This window comes from Panicum virgatum, chromosome 2N (genome assembly GCF_016808335.1).
Source record: "Panicum virgatum strain AP13 chromosome 2N, P.virgatum_v5, whole genome shotgun sequence".
Classification (NCBI taxonomy): Eukaryota; Viridiplantae; Streptophyta; class Magnoliopsida; order Poales; family Poaceae; genus Panicum; species Panicum virgatum.
Window position 1 is genome coordinate 9,963,271 of NC_053146.1, and position 24,845 is coordinate 9,988,115.

The following is a 24,845-nucleotide window of genomic DNA, read 5'->3' on the forward strand; positions in this document are numbered from 1 at the left end:
TAAAAAAAGTTTCAAAAAATTCTGAAAAAAAATCATGAATGTGCTTCTCAGTTTACCTCATATATATATAAAATTTCATGGTAAAATTCGTCTTACTCTAGAAGTTACAAAAAAGACAAATTTTCTGACAACAATAATGGTTCAAATGCATCTCAAATTTGTCTTTTTTGTAACTTCTAGAGTAAGACGAATTTGACCATGAAATTTTATATATAGATGATGTAATCTGAGAAGCACATTTATGATTTTTTTCAGAATTTTTTAAAACTTTGTTTAGTAGGTTTGCACGGGTTTGCACGAGGCCCTTGGTTTGCACTAGATATGTTCCCAATATTTAGTGGCTTCTACCTTAAGGAGTCTAGAGGCTATGGTTAAAATTTCATAATTTTTGGACACCGTTTGCTAGGGATTTTATTTTTCTCCTAAAGTTGCGCAGTGTTGTCTTGTTCAAACCGGACAAGTCCTGTATGAGCTGTGGTTTTGAGATTTTTGTTGCTCCTCTGCGGTGATACTAGACAAGTCCGGTGCAACTCTCGAACAAGTCCGATGCTCCGGCTCAGTTCCATTCTCGATCTTTTGCTATGTTCTCAGTACATCGCTCTAAGTTTATTTAGTCACCAGTTGGCTAGAGTAAACTTCCGAGTCCATCTTTCATGCTTTGGGCTAGATTTTGGGATAATGGCCGCATTCGAAAGAACATTAGAATTGGCTCCCATTCAGAGGCCCCTCTGGTCGCCTAGTTCAGTCCTTCACATGATCCAAGAGAAGGGACTCTTTGAACTCAAAAAACATAAGGGATTCTAGTTTCTTTTATTTAGTTAAAATATGCTAGGTTTTGACGAGAAGAACAATAATATTTACGATATTAGATGAGTATTATTAGATTTATTATGAAATATATTTTCATAAGTTACCTCTTTAATTTGACGTGGTAGATGTTAAATACCTTCCTTTATAAAATTTTTGTCAAACTTAAAACAGTTTGACTCAGGAAAACAATTTTAATCTCCTTTATTATCAAATCAGGTGGGAAGTAATACGGAGTAGTATTTTGAGTATAGAAATATATGTTCTATGCAGTAACTTTGTTGATCTATGTTTGTTCTTTATGGAAGAACGGTGAGCCTTAATTATTTTCTGGCCACGTACTCAAGCTGATGGGTTTTCATATATTACGTAAAACTAAATTACAATCCATTATTCTATCTCTCAGGAATCTAATTTTATACCACTACTACAGATTCATCCTTTTGTCCTGGTTCCAAACTGGGTTTTGTCCCGGTTTTGGAACCGGGACAAGGCTTCCGGGAGGCTTTTGTCCCGGGTGGCAGAATCGGGACAAAAGGTGCCTGACGTTAAAAAAAAATTTTGCACACCACGGAATTCGATCCCAAGACCTCTTGCCTAGCACATGGTTTCCTTGCCAACTCACCTAAATAGTATACGTGACTCAGTATAGAATAACTTCCTTTTGAACTATCACGTGGAGGGGCCTTTTGTCCGGGTTGGTAACACCAACCGGGACAAAAGGGTCACCATTTTGTCACGATTGGTTTGTCCCGGTTGGTGGCTCCACCCGCCTTTTGTCCCGGTTGGTGGCTCCACCCGGGACAAAAAGGCCATGTCCCCCACGTTGGCCCGACTAGCCGTTGGACCCGGGACAAAAGCCACCTTTTGTTCCGGGCCCAAAGGTAACCGGGACAAATGGCCTGGAAGGCCTATTCTGTAGTAGTGTACGGAAAACAGTTGCCTCATATTACTAGTATATCGTGCATACGTTGTTAAGTAGAAAAAAAATGCATAACTGAAAATTTTAGTATAGGGTTGACTGATCGAGGGGCCGCATATATATACCATGATGAAGTACTGGCTGCCGTGGAAGATGTCACTTGCGCTAATGGTTTATACACGATGTTGTACTCCTTTTGATTGTCTGAGATTTTTGCGAGTCTCATATTGATTCTTTTGATTCGGGCAGACATGCCATGTCGACTGCCGATCTGGGTGCAGAAACCAGTCAAGTATTTGTACCACATTTTCTTCCAAGATCGATAACCCTGGCTTTTTAGATCAACCTGTTGTTGAAGAACAAAATTGATGTACAAGTTACTACCATGTTCATTATTATATGTCTGAAAAATGAGTTACACAGACCCAACTTGTCCTCGGACCCTCTCCGTTCGAAACTGTACCTAGGTCCACGACTACATATCTTGCAATAATAGCCGTCGACCCATCACTACTGAAATTTTAGAACCGACAATGATAGGTGTATCATTGTTGTCAGCTCATAAAATTCTATATGTATATATCACTGCCGAGTCATATTAGCAACTAGCAGCGATAGGTGCCACCGCCGGTTGGTAATACAGCCTGACAGTAATAAAGTTGCCATACCCGAAAATAAAAAGAAATCAAGTTAAGAGGACTGAAGTCCAGTCTTCAAAACAATTCAAGTCTGGCTCCCTTAGATCCATCGTGCGCTCTGTTCCTTCTCCCTCACTCTCTCACCCATCAGTCTTTTCTTTCCGTTACCCTCGCTTGAAATGTTTTGTAGCAATGTTTTATTTTTTTTGTAGGGGCGGCTCTATATTGAGTCGCCCCTACAAATGGTGCCAAACGAGCTGTCCCTACAAATTGCCCAATTTGTAGGGGCAACTTCATATCACCCGTCCCTACAAATGGCCCGATTTTTAGGGGCAGCTCTATATGAGCCGCCCCTACAAATCCGACCTGTAGGGTGGCTGGATATAGAGCTGCCCCTACAAATAAATGCCAAATAGTAAAAAGCAAACACTAAAATTCGAATTTTTTCAAACCACCTCGAATGGAGAAATGACTAAAATAAAAGTTATAGATCTCGAAAGTTATATAGAACCTTGTTGTTTACAACTTTTCCATTTGAAATCATTTGATGTTTCAAAATGCCGTTTCAAATTCAATTTTTAAATTGTTGAAGAACTCTGATTTCTCTTTTTGATCTCTAGCTAAAACTCGTAATTAGTCTTCACCCTCATACTAACTTCAAATTATCTCATTTTTTCCTAAATTTTTATATCAATTTATTGTGTTCTTACAGCTATAATTTTGGTCATCTTTTCTTATGAACATTTAAAATTTTGAATTTAAAAATGACAACTTCATACAAGATTTTAAAACATCAGATGATTTTAGCTGAAAAGTTATCAATAACAAAGTTGTAGAACTCATCAAGATCTACAACTCTTATTTTTATAATTTATTCATCCGATAAAGTGGTAGTAAACACTGTTCTTAAATAACATATATCTCACGTAGCTCACAGAGTGGTAGGTAGCTAACCTGGTAAACAAATTGGTCGAGCGCATCCTCGGCTTGGAAGGCGACGTTGCGCGTCTGGCGCACCCACACGAGAGTCAACTGATCAGTGCCGGCCCGGCGCTTGCTGTCCGCGTCGCCGATGAAGGCCTGCAGCCACTCGAGGCGGTCGCGCAGCAGCGTCATGTCATCGCCCACCTCCAGCAATATCTTGGTCTCTCTCGCCGCCAACTCCTCGAACTTGGACAGCACCGCCCCGATCGCCGTCTCCGCCATGGTTGTCGTCTACAAGCTTTATTTTTGTTTAATAAATTTTTAAATTCAATAAGCAGCAGCTATATATTATTATAGCTAGATGATGGATCCTCTACACGCCCAACCCCATGCAGCTTGCAAGAAACGAATAACTCACATGCATGCTTTTCTTTTTATCTGGAGATTCGGCAAGCTAGCTGGATGGATTGACGGATATGTTTAATTGATTCTTCAGCAACGACGACATCCAAGCAAAGAATGAACCAGACCAGACGCATGCTTCATCATGGAATCAATCACCCAAGAAGGGTAGGGTAGGGTAGGGTCCCCAGCGCATGCACAAAGTCCGGAAACAGATAGAAGCCATTGGGTGGCTGCTTGGCTTTTCAAAGACTCGTCTAACACTTGCACCAAGGTTATTGGACAAAATCCTCTGAACTACTCACTCTAAGTCACCGTGAATCTTTGAGGAGTTAAATAATCTCAAGTTTAACTAAATGTATATAGAAAAAGAATTAAAATCCTAATACATATAATACGTAATATGTATCTATAGATGAATCACAAAATATATTTCTTATAATAAATAATAAACCTATATGGGATAAAAAAATATCGATAACATATTCTGCAAATCTAGTCAAATTTAAAAAAAGTTCGGCCTATAGTTGAAGTTTAGGATAGCATTCTTTCTACGAAAGAGGAAGCATATATCAACTCCAATTCAATAAACCATGGTGCGGTTAGACACCCCCGAATCAAGATTTTGGCTACTTCACTCACACTAGTAGAAATAATATAATCCATAAGCTATATGGTCACCTTCTATTTTTTTTTGGAAAATATACCGCATAGTAAACCACCTCTTTAAATGCTTTGATGCACAGCTTAACCGAAATATCCCTAGAAATTGATGTTTGGAGACTTGAATATGGATATACAGGTTTCATCACAAAAAACCCAATCAACTAAGCTATGCTTAGTTTGCTATTTGTAGGGATACTTGACTAAGTCAACTACCATAGAAATCGATTTCCAGGGCAAGCAGGGGAGGGCAGTGTTTGCTGTGAACTTCTGAGAAAGAAATATGTAGGGCAGAAAAGTATTTCAGTTTAAGGGGAAAAAAGGGATCACAATTTTGGACAAGCTTAGAGGGTACTATTAGCTGGGCAGGAGAGTGGGAAACAAACTAGATTTTTTTTTCATGATGTTTGGGTGGGTGAATGCCACCTGAAAGTTGAGTTTTGGGAACTTTTTTTAGTCTGCTTTGATCCAGACATAACAGTGGATATAGCATGGGTTGATGGTGAATGGCAGTTGAGCTTTAGAAAAGCTTTAGGGGGTGTTTGTTTTCGCTTTTAATCCGATTCTGGATGGAAAAAATCGAGAAGCCCACCCAAACGGTTCGCTTAATTTTGGATTCTACGGGCCGCTGATTCCCACAGACGCTGCGAACCAACATGCGGGCCGATTTTCTGAGAAGTGTCGTTCCGCTCGCGCACCTGGTAAGCGGTTCGATTTTCCGCCGAGTGCCCCTGCACCCCCTTCCCCGATACCCCCTTCTTCTCGGAAGGACCCTCCCCTGCGCCCCCTTCCCCGCGGCCCCTGTCCTGCGCCGGCGACAGGAATCGCTCCAGCCGTTGCCCCTGACCATGGATCTGTGACGCCGGCCCCTGCCGTGGACCGTCGCCGCCCGTGTTGCTGGATGGATACATATGTTTTGTGCATTGGTGGGATGTGCATTGGGCAGTAGTTGGGAGTACAATTTTTTTTGAAATACTAGATCTTGTATTTTTAGATGGAAAAAACAGGAAAGGTTGTGGCAAAATGGGACTCATTTGCCGCCAAAGTTTTCAATGATATTTGCTGCGAAGAAGTTCTTGCCCACAATCGCCCTCAACAATGTTTGAACAATGTGGGATATGCAAATCTAGTTCGCAAATTTTTTGAACGAACCAAAAGACCATACACTGAAGGGCAAATGAAACCGATGGGATGTATTGAAAAAAAGTATACACAATGGAAAACCTTGAACTTTAGAGCCACAGGATTGGGAAGGGATCCTAGTACTGGTTGTATTGTTGCTGATGATGATTGGTGGAAGGAACAAGAACAGTTGAGTCCCATACATTAAGAGCCATACATTGTGACTGAAAAATTTGTATTGTTGAACAAATTGTCTAATGAATGCATTAATTTATTTTGTAGGCTATGCCAGGATGTACGGCTAATTTCAGATTTGTACCATTTGAGCACGAGGATCAAATGAGAATAATGTTTGAAGCTGTTATAGTTACAAATGAGACCTCTTATGTTCCACCAGGGCATGGCAATGATGATGAAGTTGGGGAGGGTGATGCTGCGGGTAATGATGATGGAGAGATAGGTGGGATTGGAACTAATACAGAGAGGAGGGCAGGAAAAAGGGCTGCACATTGCTCACCTAAGGGAAAGAAGAAGAAGACTTTCAGAGACCAATGCATGAAGCATTTAGTTGAGGCATATGAGATTAAAGCTCAGAGTAGTAAACACTCTGGTACTTCACAAGTTGTTGATCTTGTTAGAGATGAGATTGGAAGTATGTTGGAGCAAGTCATTAATGATGGGGCTGAGGAAGGGAGTGATGAGCACTTCTATGCTACACAACTTCTTACCAAGAAAGAGAACCGTGATGTATTCATTACACTGAAGACACCATATGGAAGGCTGAGTTGGCTAAGGAGGGCATGGGAGAACAGAAAGAAGCATTAGTGTGTTCTTTTTTTATTATTATCCTTATGTTCTAGTGTGAGACATTTTTCTTGCATCCTTAGATTTGTTGTGTGTGACTTTGGAGTATTTTTATCCTAAGACATTTATCAGTTGTGTTGTACCAATAAAAAACTTGGCTTGCTAATTATTACTTTTTCACAGGCTTTCATTCTATGAGTTCTAGTTGTTCTAGTGAATCTGGAGGCACTTCTGAGTCTGAAAATATCATGGTTGTTGATGAGTCTAGTGATGATGATGACGATTTCATGGTTGCAATGGTTGCTTTGGATTGGATGGCATCAGGCAATTTGCACAAGAAGACAATAGATAATTCCTCAATTCCTATCATGACCGGATTACAATGGGTTGGCCTAGATCTGTTCATGACACTCGTGTACTATTGGATACGCTGCTCACATACAAGGATCAATTTCCACATCCTCCTCATGGTAAGAACAAGCTGTGGTGCAATTTATTTTTTGATAAGTAATTCCTCATTGCCACATAAGATGACATAAATTTGATATGCAGGAAAGTACTATCTTGTTGACTTTGGATACCCTAATAGAAAAGGATTTCTTGCACCCTACAAGGGACAAAGGTATCATGTTTCTAAATGGCGTCATGGTCACCAAGCAGTGGGATTGAAAGAGGTGTTCAATCATGTACATTCTTCCCTTAGAAATGTGATTGAGCGGTTATTTGGAGTTCTAAAGATGAAGTGGCGCATTCTCTTGAACTTGCCCAGTTATCCAGTTAACAAGCAGTCCAAGATTATAGTTGCTTGTATGTCACTTCACAATTTCATTAGGGAATGTGACTTAGAAGATCCACATTTTCAAGATGTTGAAGATGATAGTCCTCATCCAATTTATGATAACACAGATGATGGTGGTACTGGAGATGATGTTATGAATGCATTTCGTGATGCGGTCGCTACCGCTATGGTTTCGTGGTTCAGTTGTATCCCTCATTTATGTACTCGTAGTTTAGAAAATAGTGCTGGAACATGTATTGGTATATTGTGATATTAATCTATTTGATCTAATAGTAATATTATGTAGTCAATATTCTTCGAAAATATAAGAATTATTGAATTCTACTCGTAATCAGCAAAAAAAGAGATGTCATCAGCCTCAAGGGCATTTCAGACATTTTACCACTCAACTCAGAGAATGGACTCAAAATAATCAGGATTGACAAACACCCAGCTTATTCAGACAGCCGGTTCTCCAGACAGCAGGCTTATCTCAGAATCCTGATTCTCAGAAAAGCGAGGTTCAGAAAAGCGGAAACAAACAGGGCCTTAGATAGCCAACAAACTCTGGTAAATCCCTCTAGTAACATGCTGGATGTTGAGGGTAGCGTGTAGTTAAAGTAACGAATCTGAGCTGATGTAATTGCCAGTGGTCCCTTTTTTCTCTCTCTTTTCTGAGCGCTTTGTCACGCAAGCTGGTATATCCCAAGTGTGGACCAGGGTTCAAACTTAAGCTTATCAATAAAGCCAGACCCAGCCTTTGATCTAAATTATGAACCTTATAAAATATATTGGATTCCTCTGAAATAATTAAGACTGAATCAAACCCAATTATCTTTCAGGGGTACTGTGCTGGTGCAGTTTTTCTCACAGAGATGTCCAGATGCTTGAGGTGGTCAACAGCTATCCCAAGGGTGAAGTTTTTTGGCTGACTCTTGACGAAAGACAGAATCAACTGCAAGAGCACCCTGATGAAAAAGCTAGATGACGTGTGCGCTATCTGCAACCAAGCTTCCGAGACGGCTGACCATATTAATTTCAAGATGTCCCTTCGAACAAGAGTTCTAGAGAAGAATTGGTTGGCAGGCGCAGAACGTTGCCGATGTTAAGTGTCCGGGAATCCATTGCGCCAATAGACATGCCAAAGGTGGCTCACTCTTCCCCACTCCTTAGGAGCATGCATGCTCCTATATCATTTGCGCCCGATTGCTGCTTGCCGGGACTCAGCCGGCCAATGGAGGTGCCGACTCCCTACAAATGATGTTCGTTTATCTACCTTCTGGTGCCATTTACATTTGAGTCTATCTCTCCCCAAATGTAACTCTTGAACTTTGTTTCGGTCCGTGCCCTGCCATCCACCGGGCTCACGCCGGAAAGATCCTTGTTTGGTTTGGTAATTGAGCGACAACTTAGGTGGACTAATAATGTGCATATGTGAGATACACAGGTGATTAGTCCACATGCGATTGTGTGATGAAGGAGCTCATTGCATATGACATGACATTGAGTCATGTGACTATAAGGTGGAGAAGATCGAGACGGGGCTTGGCTTGATGGACCAGTTGCAAGTGTGAAGGGCAAGTTGGAGGCTTTGAAGCGCTGGACCACATGGTGGGGTGCTTGAGCAAAGACTTGGCGCCGATGGGCCGATGCAATGGTGAAGAGCAAATAAGGTCAAGATCGATGAACCAATACGGTAACTTGATGATATGAAGTGGATCAATCATTTGTGATATATGGTTGGTGCATGTGTTGGATCAATATTGGAGAAGATGGAATGGAATGTGCAAGGCAAAGATATATTTGTAGGGCATTTCATTTCACCAGTCTAAGTTGGGTAGAGAAGTGCTTGACCGAATTTAGGATTGATAGCCGTACTATAAAGAGAGAAAAATCTTTTAGTTACAACGGTTATCTAATGCCACTAAATGTGAGTCTCATTTGCATCTGCATTGCGCTTAGTGACGTGGTGAGGTGGATGATAAAGCCCTGAAAATTTGGTTGAGAAATGCTAACTTAAGTGCTAAATTTATTTTAGCATGTTGGGAAAAGTTAGCACTTGAAAGGGTGGAGAAGAGCTGCCGCAGGAATTTCTTGTTCACCCGACAAAATTGGTGATAGAGGGTTCACTGGTGAACTCTAATATTTCCCGGCAGTTCTCGTTTCTCAAAAAGAATTTCTTGTAGAGGAATAGTGCATGAAGAGAGAAAGAATCGTGTGTGGCTAGGAAGGAGCCACGTAGACCAAAGCATGCTAGACAGAGTTTTTGTAAATAATTCCTGGGAGGACAGATATAACTTGGTGAAGGTCTTTGCTTCTATTAAGGTGGGATAAGATCATAATCTGCTGATTGTGAGTTTGGAGGAAGAGTCGATACGCCCACCCAGATACTTCAGGTTTGACCCCGTGTGGCTTACACAAGAAGGATTCAAGGACTGATTGATTGGTAGATGGCCCATTAGGTTTAAGGCAAATTGTCTAGACCACTGGCATGTGATTTCTGGGAAATAGAGAAGTATGAAGGGCTGGGGTGCTAACTTTGAGAGTGACATGAGGAAACACAAACACCACCTTTTGTTGACTTTGGGTAATATGGATCTGGAGGCTAATTCTGGATGTCTCTCTGAACAGCAATGGAAAATCAGATACTCATTAGAAAATGAACTCCAAGCTATCTATACTGCCGAGGAGATTTATTATCAGAAGCATGGTGGGGTCAAGTGGTTGTTGGAGGGAGATTCTAACACAGCCTTTTTCCATAAAAGTGCTAATGGTAGAAAGAGAAAATCGATAATTCATTCCTTGGAAGAGGGGGGCTTTACTTTAACTAAAAATGCAGAACTAAGAGAACATATCACTGAGTACTACAAAAAGTTGTTTGGGAGAGAAGAGACAACTGATATTCATTTAGATAGTGGGGTTTAGACCAGTCAGCAGTTGATTACTCCTGATGAGAATGAGAAACTGATCAGACCCTTTACTTTGGAAGAATTAGATGTTGCGGTGAAAGACATGAGGAATGGCACAACACATGGCCCGGATGGTCTTTCCATAGAGTTATTTTTAAAGAATTCTGGCCGCAAATAAGAGGTGATATCAAGGAAATGCTAGATGAGCTTCATGAAGGGTCTTTGGACTTGTGGAGGCTGAACTATGGAGCAATTATTCTGATTCCTAAGCTTAAACTGCCAAATAATAAATTCAGGCCAATTTCTCTCTTGAACATCATTTACAAGATCATTACTAAAGTCCTAACCCAGAGGTTAACCCCAGTGGCAAGTAGAGTGATTAGTAGAAATAAAACAACTTTTATCCCAGGGAGAAATATTCTTGATGGTGTGGTAATCATGCAAGAAGTGGTGCATTCGCTGAGTATGAAAAAAGGGAAAGGGATCATCCTGAAGCCAGATTTTGAGAAAGCCTACGATAGAGTGAGCTGGTCTTCTTGGAAGAGGTGTTAAGATCAAGGAACTTCCCCCCTATTTGGATCGACTGGATTATGAAATCTGTGAGAGGGGGCAGGGTTGCAATTGACATTAATGGGGAGAGAGGAGAATTCTTCAAAAGTTTTAGAGGCCTAAGATAGGGGGACCCCCCATCCCCTCTCCTTTTCAACTTTGTAGGGGATGCTCTATTCGCCGTGCTACACGCTGCTTGTGCCGCCAGTGAAATTGAGGGGGTGACACCAGATTTAGTAGAGGGCGGTCTCACCCATCTCCAATATACTAATGACACTATCATTTTCATTCGAAACTCTGAGCTGAATGTCAGGAATTTGAAATTCATTCTATATTGCTTTGAAGCCATGTCTGGCATGAAAATCCACTATGATAAGAATGAAATCTTTTCTGTTGGAGTAGAGCTAGCTGAGCAGAGTAAAATCGCTTCTATCTTTGGGTGCAAGGTGGTTCAATTCCCTCTAACCTACCTCGGCCTCCCGGTGAGTGATTGCAAGCTGTCAAAAGCTCATTTGAGTTATGTGGGAGATATAGTGCGCAAAAGAAGGAATGTGTTGATGGATTAGTCCTAGATAATGTGATTTTGCTATAAAAACACCTGTCTGGTCTAAATTCCATTTGAAAGAATCTCTTTCTTGGCTTAGTTCCACTGTTAGCAGACATGAGGCCAGATTGTTTCATATCGCCAATTTATTGCCAATAAGATCTCTGCACCAAGACAGGTTTGGAATAGCATAGTATTTTAGCCATCGTATCTTGTTTTTCCTGACTATGTTATATAATTGAGGGTATTGGTCTCGTAGATATCTATTACCTAACCATATGTCTTCTCAGAACCTTACTTGAGACCCATCTTTTATTATGAAGGTTCCAAATCTTAGGAAATCTCGTTTGACCTTCATTAAACTTGCCGAAAAATGCAAATCTCCACTCTTCCATTGGACTTGCACCATTGGCTTAGTCCCTATATTTTTATTGTGTATGATCTGTTACCATGTACCATTTGTCGTTAACAGACGATATAGACACTTACTAAGGCTATATTTTTAAATTCTAGATTATGTATCCCTAGTCCCCTTTGGTCTTTCTGTTGACACGGGATATCCCATTTTGATAGCCGATATTTTCTTTTGTGTTTGTCACTTTGCAAAAGAAAAAGAAATCTAGTACGGAAGTAATCCAACTTTTTGCAAACCCCTTTTGGGATTTCGAAGTAGGACATCATGTACATGGATAAACTACTAAGAACAGAGTTGATAAGTGTTAAGCGACCTCCAGTCGAAAGAATTTTCTTTTCCAACTACTAAGTCGTTTTTCAAGCCGTTCTTGGATCGTCATCCATTCGTCATTAGACAATTTCTTATAATAATGGATCGGAATGCCTAAATAATGAATTGGGAAAGTGCCTGGATTACATCCAAATAGTTCCATGTATTGATTTTCAAAATTTTTTGCTCCACCAAAGCATAATATTCGGTTCTTATGGAAATTAATTTTTAGACCTGATAGCTGCTCAAATATACAAAGAATGATCTTTATATTATGAGCATGCTCCAAGTTATGGTCCATAAAGAGAATCGTACCATCAGCATACTGTAGTATGGAGAGGCCGCCATCTAGGCACCACACCACTCAACTGACCTGCTACTTTTGCTCTTTTGATAAAATGTGCTAGCATATCGGCTACTATACTAAATAGGATGGGTGAAAGTGGGCCTCCTTACCTAAATCCTTTCTTAGTTTGAAAATAAGGATCTACCTCATTGTTGACATTAACCGCTACGGTTCCGCCTGAGATGAAAGACTTAATTCACTCAATTCACTTGTGTGAAAAAGCCTTTCAACCGAAACGTCTGCATTAGAAAATTCCACCTCACATTGTAGTGTGGCTTTTCAAAATCTATTTCAAATATTACCCCCACTCTGATTTTTTCGGTGTAATTCATGTACCATTTTATGTAAGATCACAATACCTTCTAGAATGTTTCGACCTCGCATACACGTTGTCTGTGTAGGACTAATTAGGTGATCTGCGACCGAGTTGATATGGATTGTCGCCACTTTCGTCAAAAACTTGAAGCTCACATTTTGTAGACAAATCGATCTATATTGCCGGATTTTGCCGGCTTCTAGTGTTTTTGGTAATAATGTTATGACAGCGAAATTAAGACTGAATAAGAGGAGGTCACGTTTGTGCAAATCATGAAACATTCACAACACGTCCTCTTTGATGACATCCCAAAACTGCTAATAAAATTCAGCCGTGAAGCTGTCTGGGCTGGCGCTCCGAATATCAAATATGGAGCGATGAGAAATTCGTTTTCCGACAACTGACTGACTTGAGGAATGTCATTCATCCTATTATCTAGGATAAAATAATTGTCCTTAGGAGGTCCAAGGGGTAACACTTTTTTTTTTGAGAAACAGGGTAACACTTCTTTGAGGAGAAGAAGCGGCTAGCCGGGCCTAAAGACACGGTAAAGAGTGGACTGAGTTATTATCTTTACCAACGCGTTGAGATTAATCGTCCCAGATTTGTTGCTGATAATGAACCATGGAAGTAGGGGATAAACACAAGGATCCAAGATTCTAGTAGGATTTTGATTTTCAATTTTTCACTTTGGTGCCACTCGTCCGTCCACTCCGAAGCCGCCTCCGAGACAACTCATCTCCTTGGACCATGGCCGCCGCCGCGGCGTCTTGCCTCCTCCTACCCATACTACTCGGCTTCCGCCTTTCCCTCGCCTCACCGGCGGAGGCGCACCTCGCGGGGGAGCTCCTGGCCGAGGCGCGCGCGCCGGGGTTCGCCGCGTGGCTGCGCGGCCTGCGCCGGCGCATCCACCAGCGGCCCGAGATGGCGTTCCAGGAGTACCGCACCATCGAGCTCGTGCGGGCCGAGCTCGACGCGATCGGCGTGCCGTACAGGTGGCCAGTCGCCCAGACCGGCGTCGTGGCGACCATCGTTGGTGGCGGCGGCGGCCACGACGACGGGCCCGTAGTCGCGCTCCGAGCCGACATGGACGCGCTCCCCTTGCAGGTCCGTATGATTCTCGCCTTCTCGGTTCTGATCTTGCGCGCGCACGGATGGCAAGACGATCTCTCTAGCTAGTGAATATGATACTCAGGAGAATTTCCGCCCTTTCCAGGTGGAAATTTGCTTTCCTCTGAACTGTAGGGTCTGATTGGAGTCTGAATCCATTGACTTGCATTGCATGATGACGCATCAGTTTCATGGAAATAGGAACATATATAGAAACATGATACTGATATAGTTGGTTTCATCATCAGAATTTTTTATTTTGTAATAATCTACCATCACATTCTCTGGATGCATCGTAAGTCAGTTCATTTCGATTTGTTCTGCAATATGCAAGTCACTGCATCATCTGAACAAGATTCTTGCCGAGACAACTCCCATGGTACCAAATAAAAAACGCTAACAAGGTCAACTAAGAGGATAATAAAAAAATGCTTGGACCATTTGCGATAGTTTGCATTGCATTCTGTAAGGAAATCAAACAAATTTCAGAAAAAAAACAAACGAACGAACCCATTACATTGTTTAATTAACGTTTGTAGAAAACATACTACTTGAGGTGTGGTTGTTTGGCTTACTATGACATTATCCATTGGTAGGAATTAGTAGATTGGGAGTACAAGAGCCAGGAAAGTGGGAAAATGCATGCTTGTGGACACGATGCACACACAACAATGCTCCTGGGAGCTGCTAAGCTACTTCAAGATCGGAAGGGTGACTTGAAGGTATTGTGTTATTGAAATGTCTGGTTAATAATTTTTACACGTTGCAGAACAGCGCCAGATTGTTCTTTACTATATACTATCAAGAAAATAAAAGTCAGTAAGCGATGTCATATATATGTTCTCAATAATTGGAGACTTATTCTCGCCAAGGTTTAATTTTCTTTTTTCGCTTGTGGTTATTAGGACTAGATCATCTATGCAATACATGCTTGTGTAATATGTGTGGATCTTTGTTTTGTTCATTAGGGTACTGTGAAACTTGTATTCCAGCCAGCAGAGGAGGGTTACGGCGGGGCCTACTACATCTTACAAGAAGGCTGTCTTGATGACGTGTCAGCGATATTTGGCTTGCATGTCAGCCCAGACCTTCTATTAGGTGCCGTTTCATCCAGGCCAGGACCCTTCTCTGCAACATCAGCTCGATTCATAGCAACCCTGAATGGAAAAGGTGGACATGCTGCAGTACCCCATCAGTCCATCGATCCTATTGTAGCTGCGTCCACTGCCATCCTCAGTCTTCAACAAATTGTCTCCCGGGAAATTGATCCGCTCCAGAGTGCAGTAAGTGATCGACTTACAATCCTATAGCAACAATTTTATTTATTATGAATTTTGCATAGATGCTGAAAGTGAAAGACAGGTGCCTCAGCTCCTTGCCGTTGAAACTTTCAGGTGGTATCTATCACCTTTCTGAAAGGAGGAGAAGCTTTCAATGTTATTCCAGAGTCTGTGACCTTCGGTGGCACCTTGAGGAGCCTGTCAAATGAAGGTTTATCATATCTCAAGAAGAGGATCAGAGAGGTAAAGCTCATCTCGAACCTGAAATGAGTATCTTCTGCTACACATTCACTTGACATGTGCTTCTATGGAAGATTGTAGAAGGGCAGTCTGCGGCACATCACTGTACTGCCTCTGTGGACTTCATGGAGGACAAGATGAGGCCATATCCTGTTGTGATCAATGATGAAGGGATGTATGGTCATGCTAAGGCAGTGGCTGAGAGATTCCTTGGTGAAAAGAACGTCAGGGTTTCTCCCCTGGTAATGGGTGCCGAGGATTTTGGGTTCTATGCTCAGAGAATGGCGGGTGCCTTCTTCAACATTGGGATCCGCAACGAGAGCACAATGTCAGCAGTCCATAAACTTCACTCCCCATACTTTGAGATCGATGAAGATGTACCTCCCGTGGGATCTGCATTCCATGCTGCCGTTGCAATTGAATACTTGAAGAAGCATGGATCAACATGAAACAGAATAGGAACATATAGGGGCTATATATGCTCTCTTCATTCATCCAGGTGACTTGAAGTTTCTTTCATTTCGTTGTCCTACTGCCTTGTAATGATCTGTGAATGCAGAATGCCACTTTCTTATTTCAGCCTCTTTTTTTGCAGGTTCGTCAAGGATATTGAGAAGTGGACATGTTGAAGACCCAACATTTTAGAAAATGTAAATAAAACTTCACTGAGGAAGAAAAATTGGTTGCAAACAAACTTCGACATCAGTAGCATGTTGTTGAATTATCTTGTACGTAGGAATGACCATTGGCACAAAGAAGGAGCTAGCTGTAAAATAACAGAACCAACCCACTATATTTACATCCTTGAGTTAAATTTGAAAGAATAGGAAAAGGCAATGTGAATACTAAAGCAAAAAATATGGATCTTCTTTACGATGTAGTAGCACATCAGCATAGATGCTTGGGCTCTAGACACTTGAAAGAGGCGAACATAGAAAATACTTAGTTGTGAAATGGCTTTGGGATCGGAAATGCCTTCACATGCAAAATTTATTTTCTACAATGCAAGAACAGGATGTGGATGCACTAAAAAAATAATTATCTCCTAAACATGAAAGAGTCTCTGATAAATAAAATTGCGTACCATGGTTTCTGTTATAATGTTTCCAACTTTAAACATGAAAGAATCTCTGATATAAAGTTGCGTGCCATGGTTTCTGTCAATATTAAAATAATTTCATTCAAGCAAATTGTGAAACATTTCTTATTGATTAATTGGAGACAATAGTATTTGGTAGCAAATGAACAACAGGTATTGATCTTTTAGAATTTTCTCAAATACCTAAGGTTTTTTAGTCTGATAATGATATTCTCCGAGAGTTATATTATTTGCTAAGTGATCGACCATTTTTTTTTTGGAAAGTAATTGTTGGGCTTCATGGTTGCTAATTTATTTTTTCCTATGAGATTATCCAAATTGAATTACAAAACCTCTAGCTAATTGAGAAAATTTATAAGAACTCAATAACCATCCATCGAAAAATTACTACAAGAAATTCAATTTTTCGTGACTTGGGCCACAAATATGGTGACATTTATGTACATTCTTGGAAAATTTTTGGAATTCAGCAAATCTAGCGTTGATGATAGTTCATGCCTTCAAGGTATCAATCACCTAGAAGTTACTCCATACGTTGATAGACAAATAAATATGGTGATTAAAACTACCCTCCAATCCAATCAAATCTTGTTTTGGAAAGATTAGTAGTCTCACATTTGACGATATGGAGAGAAAATGAATGTGGAATAACTATGGGATGATGATGGCGATTTTGTAATATTAGAGTTTTCTTTCTACTTCCATTAGCAAAAATACTATTCCCGTACGATATTACAAACAATAATCCCGTCAATCCCGGATTGAGATTCAATAACATTCCATGGTGATATTTTCAGTAACATTGAGTTATTCACATATAAAACTCATATCACATGAATCACACACATCAATAACTCAATCACCGCGTTCGGCTGGCTGGAGCTGGAGCTGGAGTGGTGTGAGAGAAAAACACTATTACTTGGCTGGTGGCTGGAGGTTGAAGCTGGAGTAGTGTGAGAGAATTACTGTAGAGCTGGAGTCCTACCCACCAGCCGAACACAGTGAATATCACCTTGGAATGTCATGTCACCGAACGTGCGTTCGTCGGGCCTTCTCTTCTCCAGGAGTGATCTGATCTCCAGTGGCGGCACGTGACCTTAACACGTCGTCACGTCACGTGACCCCCGATGCCGCCGCCACCAAACATTCCGTCCCGGATCTCGGCTCCCCCTTTTCTCGCTTCCCCCGTTTCCCCAAACCGTAAAAAAAAACCCACAAAAAATACTTGCTGGGCACAAAAAAAAAGTTCCTTTTTTATTTTCCTCGTCCTCTTCGTCTCAACTCGCCGCCCACTGCGCCCCTCCCCCTCCTCCCCCTCGGCCCCTCCAATCCCTCCGATCCAATCCCCCCAAACCCTAGGCAATCCGCCACCAGAGTGCCAAGGTCGTCCCCCCTCCTCACCCGCGGCGGCGCGGCACATGGCCCACGGCGGCGGCGGGAGGGCGAAGGTGACGCCGAACCTCGCGGTGGACGGCGAGGGCACGCGGACGCTCAACCTCACCGTGCTGCAGCGCCTCGACCCCGCCGTCGAGGACATCCTCATCACCGCCGCCCACGTCACGCTCTACGACTTCGACACCGACGTCAACCAGTGGGTGCGTGCGACCGCCGCCTCCGCCGGATTCGGCTTCACCCTAAGCCCCTCTGTGTTTCTGGGTGGGGGATTTTGGATGCTTGGTTGGTTCACGGCCTGATTTGCGTGCTTGTTGTTGGGTTTGCAGAGCCGGAAGGATGTCGAGGGGTCGCTCTTCGTCGTCAAGAGGTGCGTACACTTTCTCCGGACTAGCGCCATGAATGAACTGCACAAAAATCGAAACTTCTACAGTTTGTCTATAATCAATGTTGTTCCATTGTAGCAATTTATCATATAACTGACTTATGTGTAGCATAAAAACCGGATTGGTTGGTGGTCATAGGAAACTAATAAAACTGATAACTTTAGTGGCAAAGTTTCTGCAGTTGCGCTGTCCGTTGCTTCTCTCTGTTTTCTAGATGCACAGCGTGGCGTATGCTGCTAAAGTAGATGCACAGCACCACATATGCCATTAAAGTCGATGCACGGCAGGGCATAAGAACAAAATATGGACAATTTGATTGCGGTGTAAAGATTGCAGTTATTTGGTTAGTTATGCCGCTTCTCGAGAGACACATGACCTGGAATTGACTATTTCGGGGTTCAAAGCTGCAATTTAGTGATTACCAAGTCATGCTACTTTTAGAGTTAAAATCAAAAGCTCCGACAAGGAGAATTCATTCCCTGCAAGTGCAAGCATTTGCGTATCCTAGCATTGATCTATTGACATGTGTCCATATTTCTATCTGTTTCCAGTCTTCCACTTCTAGATGTCCTCTGTTATTTCTAGTGATAACTGAAATGTTGTGGGCCTTATAGTGATGAAAGTTTAACAATTTGCATTTGCTACTTGTGTCAGATACCTTAGTATGTCTCTGACAAATAGGGTATATTTATTTCAGGAATGCCCAACCCAGATTCCAGTTCATTGTCATGAATCGCCGGAACACAGGTATTTTAGCATGTAATTTTCTTGAGCTTGTTTGATCTGGTATGATCGATTATGTCTACCCTTTGTAAGACTTACACATGAGAATAATTCAATCATGTGACATGAATGATGATCGGTATCAACCTGGCGGTTCAAAACTTCAAGTAGTATATTAGTGAACTTTTTTTTTCTGTGAACAATTGTGATCTTTTCTAACTGCTCTTTGCTCCTGCCATTAGGAAGTAGTTGAAATTTTAGATAATTCCTTCTTATGAAGTTCATAAAGATTCAGCTTTTCAAGGTTAATCAAACATATTTCTTTGCATCCTTTTTTATTCAATTGATGTTTTGAATTCCTACTGCCCCCTTTCGTCAATACTTTTTGAAACCTAGTTAAGTGGTATATTAATGTTTGCTTTAAAATACTTCTCTGGCTGAGAAAGATGGCATGCAATAGTCTTATTTATCAAATTAATAGATGATAAATTGATTTTCATTCAACCATTTTCTATCCTTTTATCATTGTGATAAAACAAAAAAGACCTTTAAGAGCTTTGTTAGTATTTTTGTATTCTCTGTTCCATACAGTCCAAATTTATATTATTGAAATAAAACCTACAGGCAAAGGAAGATAGATTACTTATGATATGGCTTCCTGTTTGAAGCTGAATTCTATAGTATGTTAGATGCTACTATGGTTGATAAAATATTGGGAGAAAACATATTCCTTGAAACTGGCTGGTCATCATAAGATCAGTTTTGGATTATTCTTCTCAATTGGATCGTGATAAAAGCTTATTATGTTTATCTTAAAAGTTATGGCCTTATTCTATCTTTACATCCCTTGTAATGTTTTTTTATATTTCTTTGGCTTCCTCTTGCTAACAGATAATCTAGTTGAAGATCTCTTGGGAGATTTCGAATACCAACTCCAAGTTCCTTATATAATGTACCGCAATTCTGCACAAGAAGTTATTGGAATTTGGTTTTACAACTCCCAGGAGTGTCAAGAAGTTGCAAATCTTTTTAGCAGGTATCTTGTAAATTTGTTATTATTTCACCTGCCTTTGCCTTTAGGGTCTTCTTCCCCTCTGTTCATGGACATATCTTACTCCATTTCATGATTTGGTATAAGCAGAGGCAGCCTGATCAATATGTTAAGGTTTTCTATTTTTCTCATAAGGGCATTGTTTATTGAGTATTGTATGTATGGAGTTAATGAGTCCAGTTATGCCTTCCCTATGAAATATCAGTTTATTGATGATATGAAAATAACAGAACTTACTAACTGGCTAATGTTTATTGTGCATTGATATAAGAGATGCGTGATTAGTGACTGCTCTACATTTTGGTCAAAAAGATTTGCCGACTCCCTGCGAAAATGGACCGTCTTAAACTTCAAGATTTAGTTTGTAGCCCCCTGAACGTGTATTGTGCTTGTGTTCCCAAATGTACAAACTTTGCCAATTGGATTATACTGCTAATTTACCAGCAAAACACAAATATGTCAGTGCACAGCAAGTGATGTTTTGGAACCGATACCGTATATGTTGATGTAGCTGGTGGGTTATCAGGGCACTTCTGTGACCTATGAAAGTGAACAGGTTGAGTTGAATTGTTAAACTGGTTTCAGTCATTAGGATCGATAATTTCCAGGAATTTGAGGGTCACATTCACATATGCATATATGATCTACATCAGATTCATACCATTATTTCTTTCTCACTTTGGCACTTTATCTAGTTAGCAAACTGGGGCATTTTTCAGTTCTCATGCAATTTTCCTATTCCTTTAGTGAACAATAGTACAATACATCACTCTGCGATTTTGCAGGATACTGAATGCATTCTCGAAGGTGCCTCCAAAGCCAAAGATTCCCTCTGTTCAAAGGTACTTGAAATATTTTGCTAATCAGTTGGACACACAAAATACTGCTTTGATTTTTTTATGGATCTTCCGGAACTTAGCAAACAAGTGCTTATCATATTTTTTTAATTCGTGATGATTGGATGCTGAATTCATCAAATACATACAGTGAAGAACTAAAAGTTACTCAAGGCATATGCATACTGTTATGTTACTGGATAGCATTTTATTTTCTTGTTTGCACATGAGAAGCAATTGTACTTCAGTTATCATATTACTAGGCAATTGTGCCCGTGCGTTGCTACGGACAAAGTTGGTATAAGTATCAAATATGTATTGGTGCCCGTGCATTAATTTATAGGGATCTACATGATCGAATCGTGGACCGAGGGGGGTTAGTCCGACTCACATACGGGGTGGACTAAGGTCCACCTGTCAATAATATGAGACGGTCCAAACCAAAATTTTAGGTGGAAACCTTACTCGCTTTAGAAATAGGTATAGATGTGAAAACAAGCAAGTTAGAGTGGTGCTGTTTTAACATGACTTGATACCACCCTTTCTTGTTAATTTAACACTGCACCTTACTACTGTTTGATGTTAATTATACACATTTTCAGCATTACTGCTATAGTGTCGAGCCACATCATCTTATAAAATAAAGTTTTTTTTTGGAGAAAAAGTGTGGCATATTTTACAACATTGATCCTGTTTTAGTGAATTTGAAGAGCTTGAAGCAGCACCTGCGTTGGTTGAAGGTCCTCTGGAACCGCAAACATCAAATATCATATCAACTACCACCCACGTTCAAGAGGACCCCTTATCTGCATTCTTCAGTGTATGGAAACTGTTCTTCTCATTATACTGGTCCCCTCATCTCCATTAGTTGTCTACTTTCTCCAAAATAGTAGCTGTAACTTTTATTCTGTGTTTAAATGTGCATCTCTGGGAACAGGCAGCTGTGAACGCTGGTGGCACCACCTCTGTAGCTATTGCAGGACAGCCAAATCAATCTTTTGGTGCTATTCCTTTGTCACATGCACCTACTAGTACAATTACATCGCAATCACCGGGCTTGCATCATTTGCTTCCTTCACAGACCTCATCAGTTTCTGGCATACCTGCTGATGTTCATGGTGGCACTGGTCCTATAGTGAGGTCCACAAGCCTTGTAAATCCATCACATTTCTCACCATTGACATCAGCGCAGACAGCAATGGTGCGCAGTAATTCTGCAGCACCAACTGCTCCACCTCAACACCCTCGTACTGCTCAGCATCCGCAAAGTGCTCCCTTGCTTCAGCCTTTTCCATTACCTACAGCTTCACCTTCTCCACCGTATGGGACTCCATTGCTTCAACCATTTCCACCACCAAATCCATCGCCGTCTCTTGCATCAGCTCCAGTCTACAACCCAGCACTGTCCAGAGACAAAGTTAGAGATGCATTACTGAGACTTGTGGAGGTATGCTATTCTGTTAATTTTATTTTCTTGTTGAATTTGAATGCATTCTTCTTTTTTATATTGCAAGGAAGATACACATTATCGCCATTGTTGCCAGTTTGAGTAATATTTCTCGCTCTAGTCTAATTTGTTCATTATCTAGCTATAGCATAGACATATATGTATAATAGTTATTAAGACAGGACTGGCAATCGAGCTGGTACTTCTGTTCGATTGTTTATGGTTGACCCTGTGGTTCAATAAAAATTGTTGTTTGGCCAGTGCTTGTTAGTCGATTAAGGACAAGTGGGTGTGTTCATTAATAGGCAATCAGATGAATTCGTTCATGGGTGTAAATACAAATAACCTTCTCCGCCAATTTTGCTAATCATAGTGCAACTTGTATTGTGCATTTTCTAGCCTTTGAACATGAAAAAACATCAGCCAAAAGAAAGGTGAAAATTCCTGCATCCAAAAAGGTAAACATACTGGAAGGAAGCAAATCTCCTATCAAAGTATCAATACACTATTTCACACATTGCAGCCAGTCTCATGTAGACCATGTACCCACTACCCAGTGATGCTTTTTCATCCTCTGGGTGGGACCTACAAATCGTAATATTTGACAGCAATTGCTGCTCAGCCACTTTGTAGACCCTCACTGCAGCTCAAGCAATGAGCTCAAGTGAAAAGCTTGGAGGCTTTGACCCACCAAACTGGAAACTCAGGCCGCCATTGCACGTCTGGCTGAGAATAGGGTGGACCACCAGGAACAACATGTTGATCTGCCATAGAAGCATCTCGGCCATGCTAAAAACCATGTTAGCTTTGCGTATTTGTTGATTTGGTGGGTTGCTTGTTTCTTTGGGTGGGAAGAGATTGATGGGAGAAGGAGCCCCGAGACGTGAAGGGAATGTGGCATCAGGGAGCTACCGTCAGCATCATCCCACTGATAGAAGGGTCCCTGGGCACGCTGCCTGTGCTCAACCGAAGCTAAGCTGCTGATTGAACGGTTCCATTAAATGATTAAAATCTGGACCATTTATCCAGTTTGTGTTTTTCCTGTCCCAACTGCCTTCCCTGTTCAATTTCAGTAACTATGCATAATAAGGTAGCACTTGGAACCTCGTCGCGCCATAGACTTGAATAATTGCACATTATGTAGAACATTCCTGTCGATGTTTGTATCTTTCTCTTGGTTGGCCTGTACTGTAAACTACTTCCTGCATCTAAGATACAAAGTTGTTTACTGTTTCTTGCCAGAATGATGAATTTATCGATTTGGTCTACCGGGAGATCGTGAACAGACAATAATGAATTTTGAATGAACAGACCTCTCAAACAGGCTGGTTGTGTTTGGACTCTTGCTATCTGTTGTGAGCTTGTAATTCAAGTTATGATGTAAATTCATTAGTGAAGTCCATCGGTTGGCGAAGTTTGTATTATGTACTTTCTACATATCTGTAAATGCTTATGAAATCTATCTGCTCCGTGGAATGTCATCTGCTATATTCGTGGTGCAGTAAAGTTTTGTTCTGAACATATATCTTAACTTTGGGATCTGATGAACGCTATATATCTAGAGATAAAAGCTACAAATCTAAGATGGGCAAAACTTCACTATACTACTGTAGCTCTCATGTTCTAGTTTTTATATGTATTTATAATTTGAGAGTTTTGAAATGTTATAGAATTGGTCATTCCTTTTAGTGGCATCCCGCACCAAGGACGAATTTGCGCCGAGGACGAATTTGAGCCAACTACTACTAGTGGTTCATGTGCAAGTGGCAAAGCATGTGTGGAAGGTTGTTCCACCTTGCTAGTTGAGGGTGAGGTTCACCAATATAAATTCAAGTGCAAGTGTATTTCAATCCTTGGGTTAACTCACCTTCAACTATAAGGTGGGACAATATTCCACACAAATGCTAAAATTATAAAATTATAGGAAATCATATAAAAAATATGGAAAATTAGGTGATCATATAAAAAATATGGTTCTTTGGGAAAAATATGCTCTAAAATTACGTCTACGAATATTGTTCCTAGTCTTTGTTAAAACATAACCGGTTGCGTTGTTATTAACAATATGATAGTGCCTTGAGGCAAGCAACCGGTAGTACTAGGCTTCCCCCAGTTGACAGTAAGGGCATAATCAACAGTAGTAAGGTGCTATGTGCTCTCTATAGTAATTGTACACCTCACCTATAGATGGTAAAATAGATAACTCCAACAATCTTACCATAGGCATAATCTCCAAGGTTTGGTGGGGTCTGTTAGAGGTATATGTACCCTTTGTAGTTTGCCAATGCATGCTATGCAAACTAGGCTCCTATGCAAACTATGCAAACCAGCGATTGTAACACCCCAGGTGTTAATCACCTGTAGTTAAGGTTAATCATATGTTTGGAATCGTCATTAACACTAACCGTGCATGCATAAAATATTCCTTTTATTACATTTTTGCTAGTTTGTTAACACATGAAATGATGACTATTTTTCAAATCCAATGAAACATGTTTTAAAAATAATTTTTAAATTCTTGCTCAAATAAATTTTTGCCTAAAAACAAACTTGTAGAGTTGGAGTGGTGAAAAACTTTCGTGTTTATGGTTTTTTTAAGTTTCAGCACAAAATTTAAAGAAAACTTTTAATTTTGCTTTGAATAGGACATTAATGCTTTGGTTTTAACATTTCAAATTTTAAACCATGATTTGATTTTCAAATGAAGTTTTGCCTAAAACAAAAGTTGGAGGAAATCAACTTTTGAACAACTTTCATTCTTGGAATTTTTCGAGTTTCTATATGAAATTTTGAGTTTTCGACGGTTAAAATCGAGCTAAATTTCGTTAAACTA

General features: G+C 40.7%; 2 protein-coding genes across 5 annotated transcripts; both read left to right on the plus strand.

Moving 5' to 3' along the window:
* The first annotated feature begins 13,062 nt into the window (after nt 1–13,062).
* LOC120659712 (IAA-amino acid hydrolase ILR1-like 9) lies at nt 13,063–16,258 on the plus strand. 2 transcript variants are annotated; one of them, XM_039937935.1, is made up of 6 exons: nt 13,063–13,555; nt 14,155–14,280; nt 14,527–14,841; nt 14,953–15,081; nt 15,153–15,577; nt 15,659–16,258. In XM_039937935.1, exons 1-5 carry the CDS (start codon nt 13,199–13,201, stop codon nt 15,525–15,527), a joined length of 1,302 nt encoding a protein of 433 aa, XP_039793869.1. In that variant the 5' UTR covers nt 13,063–13,198; the 3' UTR covers nt 15,528–15,577; nt 15,659–16,258. The 2 variants fall into 2 exon arrangements, with proteins under 2 accessions (XP_039793869.1, XP_039793868.1); XM_039937934.1 differs by having other exon boundaries at nt 13,064–13,555; nt 15,674–15,775.
* A 1,124-nt stretch (nt 16,259–17,382) lies between these two features.
* LOC120659713 (mRNA-decapping enzyme-like protein) lies at nt 17,383–23,535 on the plus strand. 3 transcript variants are annotated; one of them, XM_039937937.1, is made up of 8 exons: nt 17,383–17,772; nt 17,899–17,939; nt 18,653–18,702; nt 19,570–19,714; nt 20,515–20,571; nt 21,265–21,385; nt 21,503–22,012; nt 23,255–23,535. In XM_039937937.1, the coding sequence occupies exons 1-8, from the start codon at nt 17,596–17,598 to the stop codon at nt 23,303–23,305; spliced, it is 1,152 nt and encodes a 383-aa protein (XP_039793871.1). In that variant the 5' UTR covers nt 17,383–17,595; the 3' UTR covers nt 23,306–23,535. The 3 variants fall into 3 exon arrangements, with proteins under 3 accessions (XP_039793871.1, XP_039793870.1, XP_039793872.1); XM_039937936.1 differs by lacking the exon at nt 23,255–23,535 and adding an exon at nt 22,868–23,245; XM_039937938.1 differs by lacking the exon at nt 23,255–23,535 and adding an exon at nt 22,412–22,855.
* Nucleotides 23,536–24,845: the final 1,310 nt, after the last annotated feature.

Bases quoted from the DNA above. Each gene is read 5' to 3' on its own strand.
- LOC120659712 (XM_039937935.1), top strand. From the start codon at position 13,199: ATGGCCGCCGCCGCGGCGTCTTGCCTCCTCCTACCCATACTACTCGGC. The intron at 13,556-14,154 runs GTCCGTATGATT...ATCCATTGGTAG, and splicing joins TGGACGCGCTCCCCTTGCAG to GAATTAGTAGATTGGGAGTA. The intron at 15,082-15,152 runs GTAAAGCTCATC...CTTCTATGGAAG, and splicing joins TCAAGAAGAGGATCAGAGAG to ATTGTAGAAGGGCAGTCTGC.
- LOC120659713 (XM_039937936.1), top strand. From the start codon at position 17,596: ATGGCCCACGGCGGCGGCGGGAGGGCGAAGGTGACGCCGAACCTCGCG. The intron at 19,715-20,514 runs GTATCTTGTAAA...GCGATTTTGCAG, and splicing joins GTTGCAAATCTTTTTAGCAG to GATACTGAATGCATTCTCGA. The intron at 21,386-21,502 runs GTATGGAAACTG...CTCTGGGAACAG, and splicing joins CCTTATCTGCATTCTTCAGT to GCAGCTGTGAACGCTGGTGG.